The 25,552-nt window shown below is 31.4% G+C and overlaps 1 protein-coding gene across 4 annotated transcripts in view; it reads right to left on the bottom strand.

Annotated features, from left to right (window-relative positions):
• Nucleotides 1-8,416, bottom strand: part of LOC129981214 (protein O-mannosyl-transferase Tmtc3-like) — a 61,962-nt gene extending 53,546 nt beyond the window's left edge. For 2 of the 4 annotated variants that reach the window (XR_008785293.1, XM_056091962.1), the window contains exon 1: nt 551-667. Coding sequence is in view for 2 of the 4 variants with exons in the window: in XM_056091962.1 (XP_055947937.1) it covers nt 551-652 (102 nt within the window). In the remaining 2 variants the exon portion in view is untranslated. Of the gene's footprint in view, nt 1-550; nt 681-8,292 lie in introns of those variants that run through there. The other 2 variants (XM_056091964.1, XM_056091963.1) reach the window with 2 other exon arrangements.
• Nucleotides 8,417-25,552: the final 17,136 nt, after the last annotated feature.

Here is a 25,552-nt window from a genome sequence, read left to right as displayed (position 1 = left end):
ATGAGCAGCTGAGTCCAAAGAACTTTAAACAAAGAGCCTAACAAAACTGAGTAAAAAGGCGTTTCGCGGTGATGCTTATAGACTGGTAAATGACTAACTTTTAAAGATCATTTTCATGCGATAAGTTATATGTTCATCACCTGATAAAATATTTTGAGTTGTAATATATTTCCAAAGAATTTTACTATGATAAGCAACCACAATATACAACCAACGTACGTGTCTACCTAAATTTATGTTGGTACATCAAAATTGTAATTAGCTCAAAACAATTCTATTATTATGTTTATTTCCTGAAGAAAATGATTGAAGAATGACAGCTCAATACAAAATAATAAGCTCATAAATTTAAAATGGATAGTTCAATTTTCACTTCCTTATTCCTTAAACCCGGATTTATTTTTTTTATCCTCCATCAACGGAATTTAAGTTATATCATCATATTACAAATTCAGCGTGCTAATCTACCGTAAAAGCAAAGCATCGACATTCACTCCTACGCCGCTCTCATAAACGCATGCACAGCAGAACTAAAACTAAACATAAACACCTTAACTGTTACCGTGAATGTCCCCGAAGCATGGATTTCCAAAAGCAGAATTCTCGGAACGTCCGATCCGGAGCAGAGTCCAAACTGGAATACGAGAAACATACTTCCCCCTCATCTCTATTCGAAGGGATGCGCAGAAGCGATTTGTTCCATTCCGAGAGATGACATCCATATTCACTTTTCGCCCCTCATCCCGCGGGAGATAACGGCGAATACGAAAACGGCGTTGGGAGGGGAGGCGTGCGCTATTCCGAATTCGAATATGAGCTAGACAGATATACGGAAAGAAAACATCAGTCGAGGAAATGGAAATTTGCAATAACTTCGGAGACTTGCCAGATAGCAGAGTAGTTTTCTTTTCTTCTTGCTAAGGAGAGGCGGCAGCGAAAAAAAAATTAAATAAAAACAAGTGATCTAGAGTTTCGGATGGAACATTTTTGAGCGGGAACTATGCATTGGAGTCCGGATAAGAATTACAGCAAAAGAATAATGCGGGTACTTATGCAGGTTTGGTTCTTTTTCCTTAACTCAAAGTTATGATTATCAAGAAAAGAAGTTTTGTTTCCCGACGTTTTGATGTCGAAATGGAACATAAACTACGAACAATAACACTAGAAATTTATATTTAATAAGGAACGGAATGAAATTGCGCTTTTTTTCCATTTTTAAAATGAAACCAAAAAAACACGCGGTACATAGGAAAGTAAACGAGTTTATAGTCAAATGCAGAGTCGGTCTTGCCATTGCGAATGATTTTTTGTTTTTACATTCTTATTATATAAGGATTATTATTAAAAAAACACATATAAAAATAAAATCTGACAGGTTAGGAATAGAATGAAATCAATAATAAATTTTGTTTACTTCTAAAACATTAAAATGAGTCCTTACACTCGCATATACACAGTTATGTATCTTATTTGTTATTATTCCTAGAAAAAAGCTTAACACAACACAATGTCATTTATGCATGATGACAACTAAATAAAAAGACACTTACGTAAACAATTATTATAATATAAGCCGATGTGCGAAAAAGTAAATGGCGCATTTGAACTCAAAGGCTCTTAACCTTCGTAAGCTTATAAATGTTGAGAGGAGAGGCAAAAAGGCATTGTGCAATAGTAATGACAAAATGAAGAAGAAAAAAAGAAAGAAGTTTACATAGAAAAATTGATAGCCAAATTCAGTTTCGCAGTCATGTCAGTATGGTATGGCGACCAGTGAAGGGAAGGCAGGTATCTAAACAGTCTTATGTTTCTCAATAATAATATTGTTTTTGTTTTTTTTCACAGCTATAATTAGGTAATGTTGTTGTTTTCAAAAATCAAAAGAAAACAGCAACAAAATTTAAATTTATAAAGCAGTGTTGTTTTCAAGAGAGTTCATCAAAATGAAAAGCTTATCAGTTGGGTCATTAAATGATTGCAGTTGAAAAACTAATCGAACTATTTCTAAACTTACAGTTTAGAGATAACTTTAGAGTTGACGAAGATTGACTTGATTTCATTAAGGAATGAAAATACATCTTTAATACTGCTGATGTCTTGTTCATTGTTGATTGTTAAATTCGTTTATACATCATGAGTTTAAATGACTGATTGGGGATGAAAAGCTAGGCGGGATTAATTGGCAATCGTTATTGTTTTTTTTTTTTAATGAGGCAAAACTTTAACTGCAGTATTATCCTATTACCATCGAATTTAATTTTTTTAAAATTTAGGTATTCTTTATAGCTAGCAATGTAGGTATCACCACAGTTGACACATTTTGCATGAAGTTTTCTTTATTCTTGTTTCCACACCCGAGTGTGGTTTGATTACTTGCACAAATGACACATCTTGCCTTGAGAATGCATTGCTAAATACTGTGATGCCAGACCTGACAAATGTAATATTAATTAAATGATTCCCCTATGAATTGTTTAACACAGGCGATTATCATATATGAGAAAACATCAAGTTTATAAATGTCCTTGATATTTTCGGATGACAGAAGATGAACTTGAAAAATCGTAGGTTTCGGTCTTAAAATGCTTCACTGCCGACTCTATATCCAAGTTCCTCTGGTTTTGTATTTTATTTCATTTGTAAGGATGCATCTGAGTAACTGCTCTGTCAGATATGACGTAATATTCAAATTTGTTGTCGGTGAGATATTTAATAATTTTCCTGTAACTGTCTAAAGAAGAATCCATAAAAATGTTGATGGATTCGCCATATTCTTTGGCCCGGTATTTAATTTTATGGGCAGTATTTAGCCTTTTCAAGAATCTCCTTGTATTCCACGACAGTATAATAGGAGGAAGATTTAAATACGCGTTTTGATAAATGTATGTTATATTAAGCATGTCATGAAAGTCAACACATTTCTTTTTGGATAGATATGTTACTGGCAATGTATGTAAAGCTGACAATCTATAGAAAATCTAAGTATTTTATAAAATGCTAAAAAATTTTAAAAATGCTGAAATATTTTACACATTTCCTAATAATTCCATAAAATGACAAATGTCAAACCAGCAGGGTATGAAATACATCTTTGATGCAAGAAAAAGAGATGTTTCGAAAAACATGGATAAGTTTATATTTAATGGTGGATTATATCAAACTGATGATGTTTTAGTTTAGTTTAGTTTTATTAACGCCCCGTTTTAAGCACAATAGGACAAACTGATGATGACATACTTAACAAAGAAATTTCCGTTTCCGCTACTTATCGTGCGTGTTTCAAAGAAACCCGTGATGCGAATATACTCACAAAATACCATTTAAAAAATCACATCTTCTGTGAAGATGCAAGTAAAAATGTTAATTCTTTGTTTCAAAACTAAGAAATTATTTAAATAATAATGCTATTGTCACTTTTTTTCATAGTCTGCCTAAATACATTTGATCATTCTAAAGAATGCCTAATGATTGGAAAGTGCATATAAATTCTCAATTCATGAATCACTCTGCCTAAAAATTCAATGCCGACGTTTTGTATATTGCCAAAAAAATTATGGATTTTTTTTTACCCTACATATCACTATCAGTGATTAAAATATAATATGTACAAATAAATGAGATCAATAGAATGTATTTAGGTCGTATTCAGAAATTAAAAACTGAAATTATACATAGACTATCTTCTCCATAGTGTCAACTTAAAATAATATTAAGTACAATAAGCTACGAATTCGAATTTAATAAAATAAGATAAAGGAAATAACTTCAAGAGGTGAAAGTAACCATTTTCGAATTCCATAAAGTATGTCTATACATCCGAGTAATCATGCGTAACAAAAATTCTTTAAGCTGATGGGACGGGATATCACAGTCATTAAGGTGAAAGGAAAATGTTCATAGGAAATTACTAAATATAAATCTGGACTTCCGTTGAATGAAAACTCAGGCAGAGAATAAAGATATTCAATAATAGTAGTTCATGATCGGCGAATTGAAGTCCAATGACAATTTATGAAGGCAAAAAAATTATGACTTGGAATAAAAATAGTGCTCATTAAAATACGAGGCGAAAAAAGGGAGGGTTAAATATCTAATTCTAAAAGTTTCATAATTACACGGTAATCAATAGAAAAAGTTAGGGGAAAAAATTGTAAACTAAGCATTTACAGGTCATGCAAAAAGTATAAACTTTGGGGGGGGGGGGGGGACTGACAAAAAAAAAAACACTCAATTTTATTTTTACCCTAAAATTATATAGATTAAAGTTTTTAATTTCTAGGGGGTACAAGTTGTTTTTAACGTACTGATGCTATCTAAATATTTAAATTTGTGAACTTGCATTATCCTCTTTTTTTAATTGTAAATTAAAATGCATATACATATCAAATAATTATTAAATGTTAAACAAAATACAGTTTCTGACTATATTATTTTAAATATTAAATATATTATTGTATTTCTAAGTTAAATAAGTATATTGAACTAACTGGCCATACGCAAAGCATCTGTGCTGGAGTTTCTAATCCCCAAAATTAAGAAACATATACATTGCAATAACTAAGTAAGAAATATGTTTTAATAGAAAATTTGCAATATTCACAATAGTCAAATCGAAGTAGAGAAATAATCTAAGAATCTAATTAGAGTAATCTATGAAATCGCAATATCATATATATGTAGAAATGCTATAAGATATTTTTTGTAATCCCAAAAATATATAAGCACTGTAAAAAAACAAACCATATCAATTTAAAAAAATTTGGTTACTACTTTAATAAGTATTTGAAATATCTCTCTACATATAACTGCATATTTAAAAAGTTATGTTTCAAGACACAACAAATACAGACTCTTGAAAGATTTCCAAACTTTTGTTCCACAATTAAAATTAATTATAAGTATTTATTTAAAAATTTTAAGATCTCTTACTTTTCCCATTTTTAACAATATTATTTTGAAACTTTTAACTGTAAGACCTGTATGCTAATATATAGACATTTAAAATTTTACTATCATGAGAGTATTTTTTTATATATATATTTCAAAACACATGAGTACAATGTGCATGAAAAAAATATGTAAACTTCAGTCATATTCCCAGAATTATATTCCTTGATATTTTTAATTTATGAATTAAAACATTGCCTTCTACTGACTTAGTCAATTTTGAATACATTTAAACTTTCTCTAACAAACCCAAGACTAAATGCTTCATTTTAAATAGATCTCCTTTTAAACACTTTATTCAAAGTTTCATTCACATATTTTTCCAAGTAGATACGAAATGTTTTAAACGCTACATAATCTCAAATTTTTGCTTGAAAAAATTGTTTCATACCAAAGGAAATAAAGAAACAAGTTACATTACAACTAACAGAAGTTGAGGAAAAACTTTACTGGTTTCAACTTCAATTTCTATTCAGCAGAAATTCATATGCACAACAGGGAAGGTTACAAGTTTTGTCTCGTAAACTCATTTCCACATGCAAAGGAGATGTTAACTTCTTTTATGTGGAACATATTTTAGCTTTTTACATAAATATATCAAAGAGGAAAAATATTTTCTTTACAAAATAATATTTGAAATTAATCATGTATATGATCAAGAAAGGCTGAGCTGATTTGAAAAATCCTATTATAAAAAGGTACAGATTTGTAGCACTGAAAGGCATTAATTAAAGAAGCAGCTCCTCCCCATCCCCCTCCATCTCACTTGTTTTATTCTATAGGAACTTCCATTGTGCTACAGACACTGAAAATTCTAGTTACGGTTCTCATAGGATATCCAATTATGCAAATTTGTTAAGAAGGCAACATATGCATGTTATTCATCAATAATGCAGCTATTAATATGCCTAATAACATTACTACACAATTCAGGATTGCTAGAACACGCTTATTTATATGGCAGCTTCACATACTCATACCCCAACTGATTCCCCAGCAGAAAAAAACAAACAAAAAAACAATTGTTTATTTCTTCATAAAAATATATTATTTGATTACAAATTTTCCAAAGATATTAATGCCTAGATGACACATAAAGAATACAAAGAATTGTCGTATATCAAATAAATGAGCTCTAAACCAAGTAGGTCACATGATTTTAAAAAAAAAAAGTCTTTAGTTTTAACAGAAATTTAAACAATAAAATTTAATAAAATAAATTAAATAATGAAATGCTTTGAGAAGAAAAAAATATTCTGAAACAACAAAATAAATCTTGTAACAGATATTCTCATCAAAGTCCCAAAATTCATATAATGTCCAACTCTGATTATTATAGATCTCAAACTATCATGAAAGTCATTAACCATCTTAACATATTAAGAGAAAAAAATTATTATGAATAAAATTTAAATTAATAATAACTTTATTCTGATAAGAAAAAAGCAAAAAATGAGAACAGGAATCTAAAAGTAATATCAACATGAAATTGACTGGGCAATTATTACAAATACTATAAATGCAACAGAGTAGGAAATAAAATGAAAAATAATTTCTATATTTTTTTTCAAGAAGTCTTCTGAAAAAATACACCCTTAGTTTTAGAAATTTGTTTACTGTTTTCCCAGTTTCTAATGATCTGAGCCCAAAAGTAATTTTTATAAAAATTTTTAATTTTTATAAATAAAAGATTTTACTATTTTTCAACATTTAATTCACAAAATCTATTTCTGCTTCACAGTTATTTTAAAGAAATAAAATACATTTAAATACATTTTTTTTTAAATATTACTAAAATCAATGTTTATATTAAGTTGCACACAAAAAATAAAAACGCATTGGAAATATACTCATAAAAATAAAAACTCATTGGATAGAGATAATTAGAATTTATCTTAAAAACAAAGGTGAAAATTCCTTAATTCTGTAAAGCTAACTTTATTTAGAAAATTATTAACTCAAAATTTTTTAAGTAACTAGTAATTTGATTTATAATTAAATAAGTAATAAAATAAAATAAATTCTCAAGTCTGACAAATTGAAATTTTTTTTTTAAGTAAAAAAATTTTAGCTAAAGGTCCTATCAAAAATATTAAATATTTCGTATGAGATATAAAGCACCTTTCCGGACAATTAACACTTCATCAATTGGCAGGACTTTCACAAACTTAAATTCAAATATATATTACGCATGCACAAAATACTAATTTTCTAGTAAGAATTTGCAATAAAGAATCATAATAATAATAAAGAATTTGCATATAACCAAAGAATAACTGAAGAAACCAAGAGAATATGTTAATAAAACGATAAAATAATCCAATATACATACAATTAGAACGAGGGGATAATCAAAAATTTCAATTGAATATACTTCTAGTATATTTGATGTTGTGAGATATAAATAAAATTAAAAAGAAAATGTATTCAAATGGTTATAAATTTTTTCATATATAAATAGAAATGAATTAACATAATAGCAAAATATTTCTTCACTTTAATAAATGAAGACATTATAATCATTATTAAAAAATTGAGAAAAATAAAATTATGCATGTAAATCTTACATTTAAAAGCTAGAATTAATTAAATTTATTCAATAATTTATAAGCTCAAGAATTTGGTTTATAAATTTTGAATGCTGTAAAAATGACACATAGTAATAGAAAGTCTTAACATGCTAATTTGTTATACATATCAAATTACCCAGGAAAATCTTACTTCTTGATTTTATGAACATCATTTATTAGAGTTAAATTTATAAAATCCAGATAACAGTTATATGAACAGGAAAAAAAGCAATGTTTTCACTTTGGAAGTTATGCAATTTCTAAATATAAGCTTTAAAAAAAATGCACAGTCCAAGAAATCGCTGCATGCAATTTAAAATTGTATTAGACTTTTCTTCCCATGTTGAGCAAATTCAGAAAAGTTGATACATAAAGTATCCACAAGTATAAATAAACTTTTGAAAAATAATATTTTTTAAATAATCTAAGATTTATATAAAAACTCAACAAAAACTAAAATATGAGCAAAAAATTTCTGTTTTATAGAAGCTTCAATCACACAAAAGTGAAACTTAATTATACCCAAAACAAAACAAAAAAGTACGAATTTCAATAAATAGATTGACAGCCACGGATCGGAACATTTAGATGAATAAGAAACAAGATTTTTTTAAGATAATGTGAAAAAATAAAAGTATAATAATGAGCAATACAAACGCTGAAATCAATTTGTTTGAACAAGATGCCTATGTAAATATTGCATACGAAGTTTCCAGACGCAGATATTTTGAGAAAAAAAAATCATTAAAAAAGGGAAATAATTTTAGAAACTTACAGTAACTTAGATAAGACAATTGCCCCAGCATCTGCTAATTATTCATTCCAACAATTTACCTAAGGCACAAGATTTTAAATAAACTAAGCACATCAAAAAATATTGACAGCCACCGGAAAACAGCATAAACACAGAGTTATTAACGAAATACGATTACGATACTAGCTGTGATCGATTCTTAATTCCATGATCAAAAAGAGAAATGATGAATGAAACTTTATTACTTAAGGATATAGTTCAAAGAGTGTCTCAAAACCGTCTGCAGTATTTAATTGCATAAACATTTAATCGAAATTTTCATTCCTTTTCCCTTGAAATACAGAAAGCTGCCAATGAAGTCTTGAAGTGTCCTTGAAGCTTTTTGATAGAATTTAATCTTTTTAAAATATTTAAACATTCAGAGATATTTACAACAAACATTCTCAGACGTAATATTATTAATTAGCCGTCTTATATAGACTACTGATTAGTGGGATTAAGAACACTTAAAATTTTCAATGCAGTATTTCATACAACTTGGTCTCAACGGCTTTTTCAACCGAAAATTTTTAAGCTTCAAATTTCGATAAACATAAAGCATTAAGGTGGGTTCTGACGAGGCTTATTATTGCGCGCAATAGAAGGTCACGCCTACTTCAGGAAAATCACGTGACTGCAACGGGACAATGGCAAATGGTTGTAACGTCGGGACAACTATTAGCCATTGTCCCATCAACGTTGTCTCAACTGTTCACACGGGGACAATAGAGGGACAACAGTAGAGAGACAACGATTGCGCGCAATAAAAAGTCTCGTGTGAACCCACCTTTACACTATTCTGTTCAATGCAGTATGCATTTTCTTAATTTTCTGGCGTCCATCTTAAAATTTCTCCAACACATTGATTTGAAATGGGTAGTGGTTAAAACTTCGTAAGTGGTTAAAAAAAACTGTTTTTCTAAAACCAGAACCAAATAATTCTATATATATATATATATATATATATATATATATATATATATATATATATATATATATATATATATATATATATATATATATATATATATATATATATATATATATATATATATATATATATATATATATATATATATCAGTAAGAAAGCCATAAGCTGCGTTGAATATTCAAGTGGTTTTCAATGTTTCATCAAATTTTTAATATTGATGTTCTAATTTTATATTGATCATAAATACTGAATTTCTTCCATCGTTGAAAGCTAAAGAAGAAAGATTCTGTTTAGCATCTGCATGTGCGACATCTTGACTCTTAAAATTTCGATAAAGTATAGAAACATTTTGGAATTAAATTTTATTTTTGAAGTATATGATTTGGAATAAATCATAGTAATTGTGAGAATAATGGAACGGAATAGATAAAATAAATTAAAAAAAAAAAGAAAATATAAAAAAATATTGGTCGGAATCGATATTTGAACTGAGGACCTGCAAAACTGAATGACATGCTTTGCCCATCCAGCCACGAAGCCTCGTAACACGAGAGCGTCTGAAGGATCTCAAAATCTCATTCCGATTGTCCAAGAAAAGTTTTAGACAAGGTGTCAATCTGGTCAAAAAGCACAATGATTTGTATACGAATGGATACTGCGCATGTGCGTGATCTTGAATCTTAAAATTTCCATAAAGTATAGAAATATTTTGGAATTAAATTTTATTTTTGAAGTATAAGATTTGGAATAAATCATAGTAATAGTGAGAATAATGAAGTGGAGTAGATAAAATAATATAAAAAAATATATATAAAAATATTGGCCGAATAGATATTCCAACTGAGGACCTTCAAAACTGAAAGACATGCTTTGCCCATCCAGCCAACAAGCCTCGCAACAACCGAGCGTCGGAAGGATCTAAGATTCTCATTCCGATTGTCCAAGAAAAGTTTTAGGCAAGGTGACAATCTGATCAAAAAGCACAATGATTTGTATGCGAATGGATTCTGCGCAAGTGCGTGAGCTTGACTCTTAAAATTTCGATAAAGTATAGGAATCCTTTGGGATAAAATTTTATTTTTGAAGTATATGATTTGGAATAAATCATAGTAATTGTGAGAATAATGGAGCGGAATAGATAAAATAAATTTTTAAAAAAAAGAAAACATAAAAAAAATATTGGTCGGAATCGATATTTGAACTGGGACCTGCAAAACTGAACGACATGCGTTGCCCATCCAGCCACCAAGCATCGTAATAAAAGAGCTTCTGAAGGGTCTAAGATTCTCATTCCTTTGGTACAAGAAAAATTTTAAGCAAGGTGTCAATCTGATCAAAACGCACAATGATTTGTATACGAATGGATTCTGCGCATGTGCGTGAGCTTGACTCTTAAAATGTCGATAAAATATATGAATCCTTTGGAATTAAATTTTATTTTTGAAGTATATGATTTGGAATAAATCATAGTAATTGTGAGAATGATGGAGCGGAATAGATAAAATAAATTTAAAAAAAAGAAAACATAAAAAAATTTTGGTCGGAATCGATATTCGAACTGAGGACCTGCAAAACTGAACGACATGCTTTGCCCATCCAGCCACCAAGACTCGTAACAAAAGAGCTTCTGAAGGATCTAAGATTCTCAATCCGATTGTCCACGAAAAGTTTTAGGCAAGGTGACAATCTGGTCAAAAAGCACAATGATTTGTTTGCGAATGGATTCTGCGCATGTCCGTGAGCTTGACTCTTAAAATGTCGATAAAATATAGGAATCCTTTGGAATTAAATTTTATTTTTGAAGTATATGATTTGGAATAAATCATAGTAATTGTGAGAATAATGGAGCGGAATAGATAAAATAAATTTAAAAAAAAGAAAATATAAAAAAATATTGGGTCGAATCGATATTCGAACTGAGGACCTGCAAAACTGAACGACATGCCTTGCCAATCCAGCCACCAAGAATCGTAACACGAGAGCGTCTGAATTGTCTAAGATTCTCATCCGATTGTCCAAGAAAAGTTTTAAGCAAGGTGTCAATCTGATCAAAACGCACAATGATTTGTATACGAATGGATTCTGCGCATGTGCGTGAGCTTGACTCTTAAAATGTCGATAAAATATAGGAATCCTTTGGAATTAAATTTTATTTTTGCAGTATAAGATTTGGAATAAATCATAGTAATTGTGAGAATAATGGAGAAGAATAGATAAAATAAATTAAAAAAATAATATAAAAAAAATATTGGTCAAAATCGATATTCGAACTGAGGACCTGCAAAGCTGAACGACATGCCTTGCCAATCCAGCCACCAAGCCTCCTAACACGAGAGCGTCTGAATTGTCTAAGATTCTCATCCGATTGTCCAAGAAAAGTTTTAAGCAAGGTGTAAATCTGATCAAAACGCACAATGATTTGTATGCGAATGGATTCTGCGCAAGTGCGTGAGCTTGACTCTTAAAATTTCGATAAAGTATAGGAATCCTTTGGGATAAAATTTTATTTTTGAAGTATATGATTTGGAATAAATCATAGTAATTGTGAGAATAATGGAGCGGAATAGATAAAATAAATTTTTTAAAAAAAGAAAACATAAAAAAAATATTGGTCGGAATCGATATTCGAACTGGGACCTGCACAACTGAACGACATGCGTTGCCCATCCAGCCACCAAGCATCGTAATAAAAGAGCTTCTGAAGGGTCTAAGATTCTCATTCCTTTGGTACAAGAAAAATTTTAAGCAAGGTGTCAATCTGATCAAAACGCACAATGATTTGTATACGAATGGATTCTGCGCATGTGCGTGAGCTTGACTCTTAAAATGTCGATAAAATATATGAATCCTTTGGAATTAAATTTTATTTTTGATGTATAAGATTTGGAATAAATCATAGTAATTGTGAGAATGATGGAGCGGAATAGATAAAATAAATTTAAAAAAAAGAAAACATAAAAAAATTTTGGTCGGAATCGATATTCGAACTGAGGACCTGCAAAACTGAACGACATGCTTTGCCCATCCAGCCACCAAGACTCGTAACAAAAGAGCTTCTGAAGGATCTAAGATTCTCAATCCGATTGTCCACGAAAAGTTTTAGGCAAGGTGACAATCTTGTCAAAAAGCACAATGATTTGTTTGCGAATGGATTCTGCGCATGTCCGTGAGCTTGACTCTTAAAATGTCGATAAAATATAGGAATCCTTTGGAATTAAATTTTATTTTTGAAGTATATGATTTGGAATAAATCATAGTAATTGTGAGAATAATGGAGCGGAATAGATAAAATAAATTAAAAAAAAAGAAAATATAAAAAAATATTGGGTCGAATCGATATTCGAACTGAGGACCTGCAAAACTGAACGACATGCCTTGCCAATCCAGCCACCAAGAATCGTAACACGAGAGCGTCTGAATTGTCTAAGATTCTCATCCGATTGTCCAAGAAAAGTTTTAAGCAAGGTGTAAATCTGATCAAAACGCACAGTGATTTGTATGCGAATAAATTCTGCGCATGTGTGTGAGCTTGACTCTTAAAATGTCGATAAAATATAGGAATCCTTTGGAATAAAATTTATTTTTGAAGTATATGATTTGGAATAAATCATAGTAATTGTGAGAATAATGGAGAAGAATAAATAAAATAAATTTAAAAAAAAGAAAACATGAAAAAAAGTTGGTTGGAATCGATATTCGAACTGAGGACCTGCAAAACTGAACGACATGCCTTGCCAAACCAGCCACCAAGCCTCGTAACAAGAGAGCTTCTGGAGGATCTAAGATTCTCATTCCGATTGTCCACGAAAAGTTTTAGGCAAGGTGACAATCTGGTCAAAAAGCACAATGATTTGTATGCGAATGGATTCTGCGCATGTGCGTGATCTTGACTCTTAAAATTTCGATAAAATATAGGAATCCTTTGGAATTAAATTTTATTTTTGAAGTATATGATTTGGAATAAATCATAGTAATTGTGAGAATAATGGAGCGGAATAGATAAAATAAATTAAAAAAAAAGAAAATATAAAAAAATATTGGTCGGAATCGATATTCGAACTGACGACCTGCAAAACTGAACGACATGCCTTGCCAATCCAGCCACCAAGCCTCGTAACACGAGAGCGTCTGAATTGTCTAAGATTCTCATCCGATTGTCCAAGAAAAGTTTTAAGCAAGGTGTAAATCTGATCAAAACGCACAGTGATTTGTATGCGAATAAATTCTGCCCATGTGTGTGATCTTGACTCTTAAAATGTCGATAAAATATAGGAATCCTTTGAAATTAAATTTTATTTTTGCAGTATAAGATTTGGAATAAATCATAGTAATTGTGAGAATAATGGAGAAGAATAGATAAAATAAATTAAAAAAATAATATAAAAAAAATATTGGTCAAAATCGATATTCGAACTGAGGACCTGCAAAACTGAACGACATGCCTTGCCAATCCAGCCACCAAGCCTCCTAACACGAGAGCGTCTGAATTGTCTAAGATTCTCATCCGATTGTCCAAGAAAAGTTTTGAGCAAGGTGTAAATCTGATCAAAACGCACAGTGATTTGTATGCGAATAAATTCTGCGCATGTGTGTGATCTTGACTCTTAAAATGTCGATAAAATATAGGAATCCTTTGGAATAAAATTTATTTTTGAAGTATATGATTTGGAATAAATCATAGTAATTGTGAGAATAATGGAGAAGAATAGATAAAATAAATTAAAAAAATAATATATAAAAAATATTGGTCGGAATCGATATTCGAACTGAGGACCTGCAAAACTGAACGACATGCTTTGCCCATCCAGCCACCAAGCCTCGTAACAAGAGAGCTTCTGGAGGATCAAAGATTCTCATTCCGATTGTCCACGAAAAGTTTTAGGCAAGGTGACAATCTGGTCAAAAAGCACAATGATTTGTATGCGAATGGATTCTGCGCATGTGCGTGATCTTGATTCTTAAAATTTCGATAAAATATAGGAATCTTTTGGAATTAAATTTTATTTTTGAAGTATATGATTTGGAATAAATCATAGTAATTGTGAGAATAATGGAGAAGAATAGATAAAATAAATTTAAAAAAAATAAAATATCAAAGATTATTGGTCGGAATCGATATTCGAACTGAGGACCTGCAAAACTGAACGACATGCCTTGCCAATCCAGCCACCAAGCCTCGAAACACGAGAGCGTCTGAATTGTCTAAGATTCTCATCCGATTGTATAAGAAAAGTTTTAAGCAAGGTGTCAATCTGATCAAAACGCACAATGATTTGTATACGAATGGATTCTGCGCATGTGCGTGAGCTTGACTCTTATAATTTCGATAAAATATAGGAATCCTTTGGAATTAAATTTTATTTTTGAAGTATATAATTTGGAATAAATCATAGTAATTGTGAGAATAATGGAGAAGAATAAATAAAATAAATTTAAAAAAAAGAAAACATGAAAAAAAGTTGGTTGGAATCGATATTCGAACTGAGGACCTGCAAAACTGAACGACATGCCTTGCCAAACCAGCCACCAAGCCTCGTAACAAGAGAGCTTCTGGAGGATCTAAGATTCTCATTCCGATTGTCCACGAAAAGTTTTAGGCAAGGTGACAATCTGGTCAAAAAGCACAATGATTTGTATGCGAATGGATTCTGCGCATGTGCGTGATCTTGACTCTTAAAATTTCGATAAAATATAGGAATCCTTTGGAATTAAATTTTATTTTTGAATATATGATTTGGAATAAATCATAGTAATTGTGAGAATAATGGAGCGGAATAGATAAAATAAATTAAAAAAAAAGAAAATATAAAAAAATATTGGTCGGAATCGATATTCGAACTGACGACCTGCAAAACTGAACGACATGCCTTGCCAATCCAGCCACCAAGCCTCGCAACACGAGAGCATCTGAATTGTCTAAGATTCTCATCCGATTGTCCAAGAAAAGTTTTACGCAAGGTGTAAATCTGATCAAAACGCACAGTGATTTGTATGCGAATAAATTCTGCGTATGTGTGTGAGCTTGACTCTTAAAATGTCGATAAAATATAGGAATCCTTTGGAATTAAATTTATTTTTGAAGAATATGATTTGGAATAAATCATAGTAATTGTGAGAATAATGGAGAAGAATAGATAAAATAAATTAAAAAAAATAATATATAAAAAAATATTATTCGGAATCGATATTCGAACTGAGGACCTGCAAAACTGAACGACATGCTTTGCCCATCCAGCCACCAAGCCTCGTAACAAGAGAGCTTCTGGAGGATCTAAGATTCTCATTCCGATTGTCCACGAAAAGTTTTAGGCAATTTGACAATCTGATCAAAACACACAATGATTTGTATACGAATGGATTCTGCGCATGTGCGTGAGCTTGACTCTTAAAATGTCGATAAAATATAGGAATCCTTTGGAATTAAATTTTATTTTTGAAGTATATGATTTGTAATAAATCATAGTAATTGTGAGAATAATGGAGCGGAATAGATAAAAATTTCTCTTAAAAAAATTTCTCTCTTAAAATTTCGATAAAATATAGGAATCCTTTGGAATTAAATTTTATTTTTGAAGTATATGACTTGGAATAAATCATAGTAATTGTGAGAATAATGGAGAAGAATAGAAAACATAAATTTAAAAAAAATAAAATATAAAAAAATATTGGTTGGAATCGATATTCGAACTGAGGACCTGCAAAACTGAACGACATGCCTTGACAAACCAGCCACCAAGCCTCGTAACAAGAGAGCTTCTGGAGGATCTAAGATTCTCATTCCGATTGTCCACGAAAAGTTTTAGGCAAGGTGACAATCTGATCAAAACACACAATGATTTGTATACGAATGGATTCTGCGCATGTGCGTGAGCTTGACTCTTAAAATGTCGATAAAATATAGGAATCCTTTGGAATTAAATTTTATTTTTGAAGTATATGATTTGGAATAAATCATAGTAATTGTGAGAATAATGGAGAAGAATAGGTAAAATAAATTTAAAAAAAAGAAAATATAAAAAAAATATTGGTCGGAATCGATATTCGAACTGAGGACCTGCAAAACTGAACGACATGCTTTGCCCATCCAGCCACCAAGCCTCGTAACAAGAGAGCTTCTTGAGGATCAAAGATTCTCATTCCGATTGTCCACGAAAAGTTTTAGGCAAGGTGACAATCTGGTCAAAAAGCACAATGATTTGTATGCGAATGGATTCTGCGCATGTGCGTGATCTTGATTCTTAAAATTTCGATAAAATATAGGAATCTTTTGGAATTAAATTTTATTTTTGAAGTATATGATTTGGAATAAATCATAGTAATTGTGAGAATAATGGAGCGGAATAGATAAAATAAATTTTTTAAAAAAAGAAAACATAAAAAAAATATTGGTCGGAATCGATATTCGAACTGGGACCTGCAAAACTGAACGACATGCGTTGCCCATCCAGCCACCAAGCATCGTAATAAAAGAGCTTCTGAAGGGTCTAAGATTCTCATTCCTTTGGTACAAGAAAAATTTTAAGCAAGGTGTCAATCTGATCAAAACGCACAATGATTTGTATACGAATGGATTCTGCGCATGTGCGTGAGCTTGACTCTTAAAATGTCGATAAAATATATGAATCCTTTGGAATTAAATTTTATTTTTGATGTATATGATTTGGAATAAATCATAGTAATTGTGAGAATGATGGAGCGGAATAGATAAAATAAATTTAAAAAAAAGAAAACAAAAAAAAATATTGGGTCGAATCGATATTCGAACTGAGGACCTGCAAAACTGAACGACATGCCTTGCCAATCCAGCCACCAAGAATCGTAACACGAGAGCGTCTGAATTGTCTAAGATTCTCATCCGATTGTCCAAGAAAAGTTTTAAGCAAGGTGTCAATCTGATCAAAACGCACAATGATTTGTATACGAATGGATTCTGCGCATGTGCGTGAGCTTGACTCTTAAAATGTCGATAAAATATAGGAATCCTTTGAAATTAAATTTTATTTTTGCAGTATAAGATTTGGAATAAATCATAGTAATTGTGAGAATAATGGAGCGGAATAGATAAAATAAATTAAAAAAAAAGAAAATATAAAAAAATATTGGGTCGAATCGATATTCGAACTGAGGACCTGCAAAACTGAACGACATGCCTTGCCAATCCAGCCACCAAGAATCGTAACACGAGAGCGTCTGAATTGTCTAAGATTCTCATCCGATTGTCCAAGAAAAGTTTTAAGCAAGGTGTCAATCTGATCAAAACGCACAATGATTTGTATACGAATGGATTCTGCGCATGTGCGTGAGCTTGACTCTTAAAATGTCGATAAAATATAGGAATCCTTTGAAATTAAATTTTATTTTTGCAGTATAAGATTTGGAATAAATCATAGTAATTGTGAGAATAATGGAGAAGAATAGATAAAATAAATTAAAAAAATAATATAAAAAAAATATTGGTCAAAATCGATATTCGAACTGAGGACCTGCAAAACTGAACGACATGCCTTGCCAATCCAGCCACCAAGCCTCCTAACACGAGAGCGTCTGAATTGTCTAAGATTCTCATCCGATTGTCCAAGAAAAGTTTTAAGCAAGGTGAAAATCTGATCAAAACGCACAGTGATTTGTATGCGAATAAATTCTGCGCATGTGTGTGAGCTTGACTCTTAAAATGTCGATAAAATATAGGAATCCTTTGGAATAAAATTTATTTTTGAAGTATATGATTTGGAATAAATCATAGTAATTGTGAGAATAATGGAGAAGAATAGATAAAATAAATTAAAAAAATAATATATAAAAAATATTGGTCGGAATCGATATTCGAACTGAGGACCTGCAAAACTGAACGACATGCTTTGCCCATCCAGCCACCAAGCCTCGTAACAAGAGAGCTTCTGGAGGATCTAAGATTCTCATTCCGATTGTCCACGAAAAGTTTTAGGCAAGGTGACAATCTGGTCAAAAAGCACAATGATTTGTATGCGAATGGATTCTGCGCATGTGCGTGATCTTGATTCTTAAAATTTCGATAACATATAGGAATCCTTTGGAATTAAATTTTATTTTTGAAGTATATGATTTGTAATAAATCATAGTAATTGTGAGAATAATGGAGCGGAATAGATAAAAATTTCTCTTAAAAAAATTTCTCTCTTAAAATTTCGATAAAATATAGGAATCCTTTGGAATTAAATTTTATTTTTGAAGTATATGACTTGGAATAAATCATAGTAATTGTGAGAATAATGGAGAAGAATAGAAAACATAAATTTAAAAAAAATAAAATATAAAAAAATATTGGTTGGAATCGATATTCGAACTGAGGACCTGCAAAACTGAACGACATGCCTTGCCAAACCAGCCACCAAGCCTCGTAACAAGAGAGCTTCTGGAGGATCTAAGATTCTCATTCCGATTGTCCACGAAAAGTTTTAGGCAAGGTGACAATCTGATCAAAACACACAATGATTTGTATACGAATGGATTCTGCGCATGTGCGTGAGCTTGACTCTTAAAATGTCGATAAAATATAGGAATCCTTTGGAATTAAATTTTATTTTTGAAGTATATGATTTGGAATAAATCATAGTAATTGTGAGAATAATGGAGAAGAATAGGTAAAATAAATTTAAAAAAAAAGAAAGTATAAGAAAAATATTATTTGGAATCGATATTCGAACTGAGGACCTGCAAAACTGAACGACATGCTTTGCCCATGTAGCCACCAAGCCTCGTAACACGAGAGCGTATGAAGGTTCTAAGATTCTAATTCCGATTGTCCACGAAAAGTTTTAGGCAAGGTGACAATCTGGTCAAAAAGCACAATGATTTGTATGCGAATGGATTCTGCGCATGTGCGTGAGCTTGACTCTTAAAATGTCGATAAAATAAAGGAATCCTTTGAAATTAAATTTTATTTTTGCAGTATAAGATTTGGAATAAATCATAGTAATTGTGAGAATAATGGAGAAGAATAGATAAAATAAATTAAAAAAATAATATAAAAAAAATATTGGTCAAAATCGATATTCGAACTGAGGACCTGCAAAACTGAACGACATGCCTTGCCAATCCAGCCACCAAGCCTCCTAACACGAGAGCGTCTGAATTGTCTACGATTCTCATCCGATTGTCCAATAAAAGTTTTAAGCAAGGTGTAAATCTGATCAAAACGCACAGTGATTTGTATGCGAATAAATTCTGCGCATGTGTGTGAGCTTGACTCTTAAAATGTCGATAAAATATAGGAATCCTTTGGAATAAAATTTATTTTTGAAGTATATGATTTGGAATAAATCATAGTAATTGTGAGAATAATGGAGAAGAATAGATAAAATAAATTAAAAAAATAATATATAAAAAATATTGGTCGGAATCGATATTCGAACTGAGGACCTGCAAAACTGAACGACATGCTTTGCCCATCCAGCCACCAAGCCTCGTAACAAGAGAGCTTCTTGAGGATCAAAGATTCTCATTCCGATTGTCCACGAAAAGTTTTAGGCAAGGTGACAATCTGGTCAAAAAGCACAATGATTTGTATGCGAATGGATTCTGCGCATGTGCGTGATCTTGATTCTTAAAATTTCGATAAAATATAGGAATCTTTTGGAATTAAATTTTATTTTTGAAGTATATGATTTGGAATAAATCATAGTAATTGTGAGAATAATGGAGAAGAATAGATAAAATAAATTTAAAAAAAATAAAATATCAAAAATTATTGGTCGGAATCGATATTCGAACTGAGGACCTGCAAAACTGAACGACATGCCTTGCCAATCCAGCCACCAAGCCTCGAAACACGAGAGCGTCTGAATTGTCTAAGATTCTCATCCGATTGTCCAAGAAAAGTTTTAAGCAAGGTGTCAATCTGATCAAAACGCACAATGATTTGTATACGAATGGATTATGCGCATGTGCGTGAGCTTGACTCTTATAATTTCGATAAAATATAGGAATCCTTTGGAATTAAATTTTATTTTTGAAGTATATAATTTGGAATAAATCATAGTAATTGTGAGAATAATGGAGAAGAATAAATAAAATAAATTTAAAAAAAAGAAAACATGAAAAAAAGTTGGTTGGAATCGATATTCGAACTGAGGACCTGCAAAACTGAACGACATGCCTTGCCAAACCAGCCACCTAGCCTCGTAACAAGAGAGCTTCTGGAGGATCTAAGATTCTCATTCCGATTGTCCACGAAAAGTTTTAGGCAAGGTGACAATCTGGTCAAAAAGCACAATGATTTGTATGCGAATGGATTCTGCGCATGTGCGTGATCTTGACTCTTAAAATTTCGATAAAATATAGGAATCCTTTGGAATTAAATTTTATTTTTGAATATATGATTTGGAATAAATCATAGTAATTGTGAGAATAATGGAGCGGAATAGATAAAATAAATTAAAAAAAAAAGAAAATATAAAAAAATATTGGTCGGAATCGATATTCGAACTGACGACCTGCAAAACTGAACGACATGCCTTGCCAATCCAGCCACCAAGCCTCGTAACCCGAGAGCGTCTAAATTGTCTAAGATTCTCATCCGATTGTCCAAGAAAAGTTTTAAGCAAGGTGTAAATCTGATCAAAACGCACAGTGATTTGTATGCGAATAAATTCAGCGCATGTGTGTGAGCTTGACTCTTAAAATGTCGATAAAATATAGGAATCCTTTGGAATTAAATTTATTTTTGAAGAATATGATTTGGAATAAATCATAGTAATTGTGAGAATAATGGAGAAGAATAGATAAAATAAATTAAAAAAATAATATATAAAAAAATATTATTCGGAATCGATATTCGAACTGAGGACCTGCAAAACTGAACGACATGCCTTGCCAATCCAGCCACCAAGCCTCCTAACACGAGAGCGTCTGAATTGTCTAAGATTCTCATCCGATTGTCCAAGAAAAGTTTTAAGCAAGGTGTAAATCTGATCAAAAAGCACAATGATTTGTATGCGAATGGATTCTGCGCAAGTGCGTGAGCTTGACTCTTAAAATTTCGATAAAGTATAGGAATCCTTTGGGATAAAATTTTATTTTTGAAGTATATGATTTGGAATAAATCATAGTAATTGTGAGAATAATGGAGCGGAATAGATAAAATAAATTTTTTAAAAAAAGAAAACATAAAAAAAATATTGGTCGGAATCGATATTCGAACTGGGACCTGCAAAACTGAACGACATGCGTTGCCCATCCAGCCACCAAGCATCGTAATAAAAGAGCTTCTGAAGGGTCTAAGATTCTCATTCCTTTGGTACAAGAAAAATTTTAAGCAAGGTGTCAATCTGATCAAAACGCACAATGATTTGTATACGAATGGATTCTGCGCATGTGCGTGAGCTTGACTCTTAAAATGTCGATAAAATATATGAATCCTTTGGAATTAAATTTTATTTTTGATGTATATGATTTGGAATAAATCATAGTAATTGTGAGAATGATGGAGCGGAATAGATAAAATAAATTTAAAAAAAAGAAAACAAAAAAAAATTTTGGTCGGAATCGATATTCGAACTGAGGACCTGCAAAACTGAACGACATGCTTTGCCCATCCAGCCAACAAGACTCGTAACAAAAGAGCTTCTGAAGGATCTAAGATTCTCAATCCGATTGTCCACGAAAAGTTTTAGGCAAGGTGACAATCTGGTCAAAAAGCACAATGATTTGTTTGCGAATGGATTCTGCGCATGTCCGTGAGCTTGACTCTTAAAATGTCGATAAAATATAGGAATCCTTTGGAATTAAATTTTCTTTTTGAAGTATATGATTTGGAATAAATCATAGTAATTGTGAGAATAATGGAGCGGAATAGATAAAATAAATTAAAAAAAAAGAAAATATAAAAAATATTGGGTCGAATCGATATTCGAACTGAGGACCTGCAAAACTGAACGACATGCCTTGCCAATCCAGCCACCAAGAATCGTAACACGAGAGCGTCTGAATTGTCTAAGATTCTCATCCGATTGTCCAAGAAAAGTTTTAAGCAAGGTGTCAATCTGATCAAAAAGCACAATGATTTGTATACGAATGGATTCTGCGCATGTGCGTGAGCTTGACTCTTAAAATGTCGATAAAATATAGGAATCCTTTGAAATTAAATTTTATTTTTGCAGTATAAGATTTGGAATAAATCATAGTAATTGTGAGAATAATGGAGAAGAATAGATAAAATAAATTAAAAAAATAATATAAAAAAAATATTGGTCAAAATCGATATTCGAACTGAGGACCTGCAAAACTGAACGACATGCCTTGCCAATCCAGCCACCAAGCCTCCTAACACGAGAGCGTCTGAATTGTCTAAGATTCTCATCCGATTGTCCAAGAAAAGTTTTAAGCAAGGTGTAAATCTGATCAAAACGCACAGTGATTTGTATGCGAATAAATTCTGCGCATGTGTGTGAGCTTGACTCTTAAAATGTCGATAAAATATAGGAATCCTTTGGAATAAAATTTATTTTTGAAGTATATGATTTGGAATAAATCATAGTAATTGTGAGAATAATGGAGAAGAATAGATAAAATAAATTAAAAAAATAATATATAAAAAATATTGGTCGGAATCGATATTCGAACTGAGGACCTGCAAAACTGAACGACATGCTTTGCCCATCCAGCCACCAAGCCTCGTAACAAGAGAGCTTCTGGAGGATCAAAGATTCTCATTCCGATTGTCCACGAAAAGTTTTAGGCAAGGTGACAATCTGGTCAAAACGCACAATGATTTGTATGCGAATGGATTCTGCGCATGTGCGTGATCTTGATTCTTAAAATTTCGATAAAATATAGGAATCCTTTGGAATTAAATTTTATTTTTGAAGTATATGATTTGGAATAAATCATAGTAATTGTGAGAATAATGGAGAAGAATAGATAAAATAAATTTAAAAAAAATAAAATATCAAAAATTATTGGTCGGAATCGATATTCGAACTGAGGACCTGCAAAACTGAACGACATGCCTTGCCAATCCAGCCACCAAGCCTCGAAACACGAGAGCGTCTGAATTGTCTAAGATTCTCATCCGATTGTCCAAGAAAAGTTTTAAGCAAGGTGTATATCTGATCAAAACGCACAATGATTTGTATACGAATGGATTCTGCGCATGTGCGTGAGCTTGACTCTTATAATTTCGATAAAATATAGGAATCTTTTGGAATTAAATTTTATTTTTGAAGTATATAATTTGGAATAAATCATAGTAATTGTGAGAATAATGGAGAAGAATAAATAAAATAAATTTAAAAAAAAGAAAACATGAAAAAAAGTTGGTTGGAATCGATATTCGAACTGAGGACCTGCAAAACTGAACGACATGCCTTGCCAAACCAGCCACCAAGCCTCGTAACAAGAGAGCTTCTGGAGGATCTAAGATTCTCATTCCGATTGTCCACGAAAAGTTTTAGGCAAGGTGACAATCTGGTCAAAAAGCACAATGATTTGTATGCGAATGGATTCTGCGCATGTGCGTGATCTTGACTCTTAAAATTTCGATAAAATATAGGAATCCTTTGGAATTAAATTTTATTTTTGAATATATGATTTGGAATAAATCATAGTAATTGTGAGAATAATGGAGCGGAATAGATAAAATAAATTAAAAAAAAAGAAAATATAAAAAAATATTGGTCGGAATCGATATTCGAACCGACGACCTGCAAAACTGAACGACATGCCTTGCCAATCCAGCCACCAAGCCTCGTAACACGAGAGCGTCTGAATTGTCTAAGATTCTCATCCGATTGTCCAAGAAAAGTTTTAAGCAAGGTGTAAATCTGATCAAAACGCACAGTGATTTGTATGCGAATAAATTCTGCGCATGTGTGTGAGCTTGATTCTTAAAATGTCGATAAAATATAGGAATCCTTTGGAATTAAATTTATTTTTGAAGAATATGATTTGGAATAAATCATAGTAATTGTGAGAATAATGGAGAAGAATAGATAAAATAAATTAAAAAAAAATAATATATAAAAAAATATTATTCGGAATCGATATTCGAACTGAGGACCTGCAAAACTGAACGACATGCTTTGCCCATCCAGCCACCAAGCCTCGTAATAAGAGAGCTTCTGGAGGATCTAAGATTCTCATTCCAATTGTCCACGAAAAGTTTTAGGCAAGGTGACAATCTGGTCAAAAAGCACAATGATTTGTTTGCGAATGGATTCTGCGCATGTCCGTGAGCTTGACTCTTAAAATGTCGATAAAATATAGGAATCCTTTGGAATTAAATTTTATTTTTGAAGTATATGATTTGGAATAAATCATAGTAATTGTGAGAATAATGGAGCGGAATAGATAAAATAAATTAAAAAAAAAGAAAATATAAAAAAATATTGGGTCGAATCGATATTCGAACTGAGGACCTGCAAAACTGAACGACATGCCTTGCCAATCCAGCCACCAAGAATCGTAACACGAGAGCGTCTGAATTGTCTAAGATTCTCATCCGATTGTCCAAGAAAAGTTTTAAGCAAGGTGTCAATCTGATCAAAACGCACAATGATTTGTATACGAATGGATTCTGCGCATGTGCGTGAACTTGACTCTTAAAATGTCGATAAAATATAGGAATCCTTTGAAATTAAATTTTATTTTTGCAGTATAAGATTTGGAATAAATCATAGTAATTGTGAGAATAATGGAGAAGAATAGATAAAATAAATTAAAAAAATAATATAAAAAAAATTTTGGTCAAAATCGATATTCGAACTGAGGACCTGCAAAACTGAACGACATGCCTTGCCAATCCAGCCACCAAGCCTCCTAACACGAGAGCGTCTGAATTGTCTAAGATTCTCATCCGATTGTCCAAGAAAAGTTTTAAGCAAGGTGTCAATCTGATCAAAACGCACAATGATTTGTATGCGAATGGATTCTGCGCATGTGCGTGATCTTGATTCTTAAAATTTCGATAAAATATAGGAATCCTTTGGAATTAAATTTTATTTTTGAAGTATATGATTTGTAATAAATCATAGTAATTGTGAGAATAATGGAGCGGAATAGATAAAAATTTCTCTTAAAAAAATTTCTCTCTTAAAATTTCGATAAAATATAGGAATCCTTTGGAATTAAATTTTATTTTTGAAGTATATGACTTGGAATAAATCATAGTAATTGTGAGAATAATGGAGAAGAATAGAAAAAATAAATTTAAAAAAAAATAAAATATAAAAAAATATTGGTTGGAATCGATATTCGAACTGAGGACCTGCAAAACTGAACGACATGCCTTGCCAAACCAGCCACCAAGCCTCGTAACAAGAGAGCTTCTGGAGGAT

This window comes from Argiope bruennichi, chromosome 8 (assembly GCF_947563725.1).
Source record: "Argiope bruennichi chromosome 8, qqArgBrue1.1, whole genome shotgun sequence".
NCBI lineage: Eukaryota > Metazoa > Arthropoda > Arachnida > Araneae > Araneidae > Argiope > Argiope bruennichi.
The sequence above is the reverse complement of the archived record's forward strand: the minus strand, read 5'-3'. Positions and strand labels throughout refer to the sequence as shown.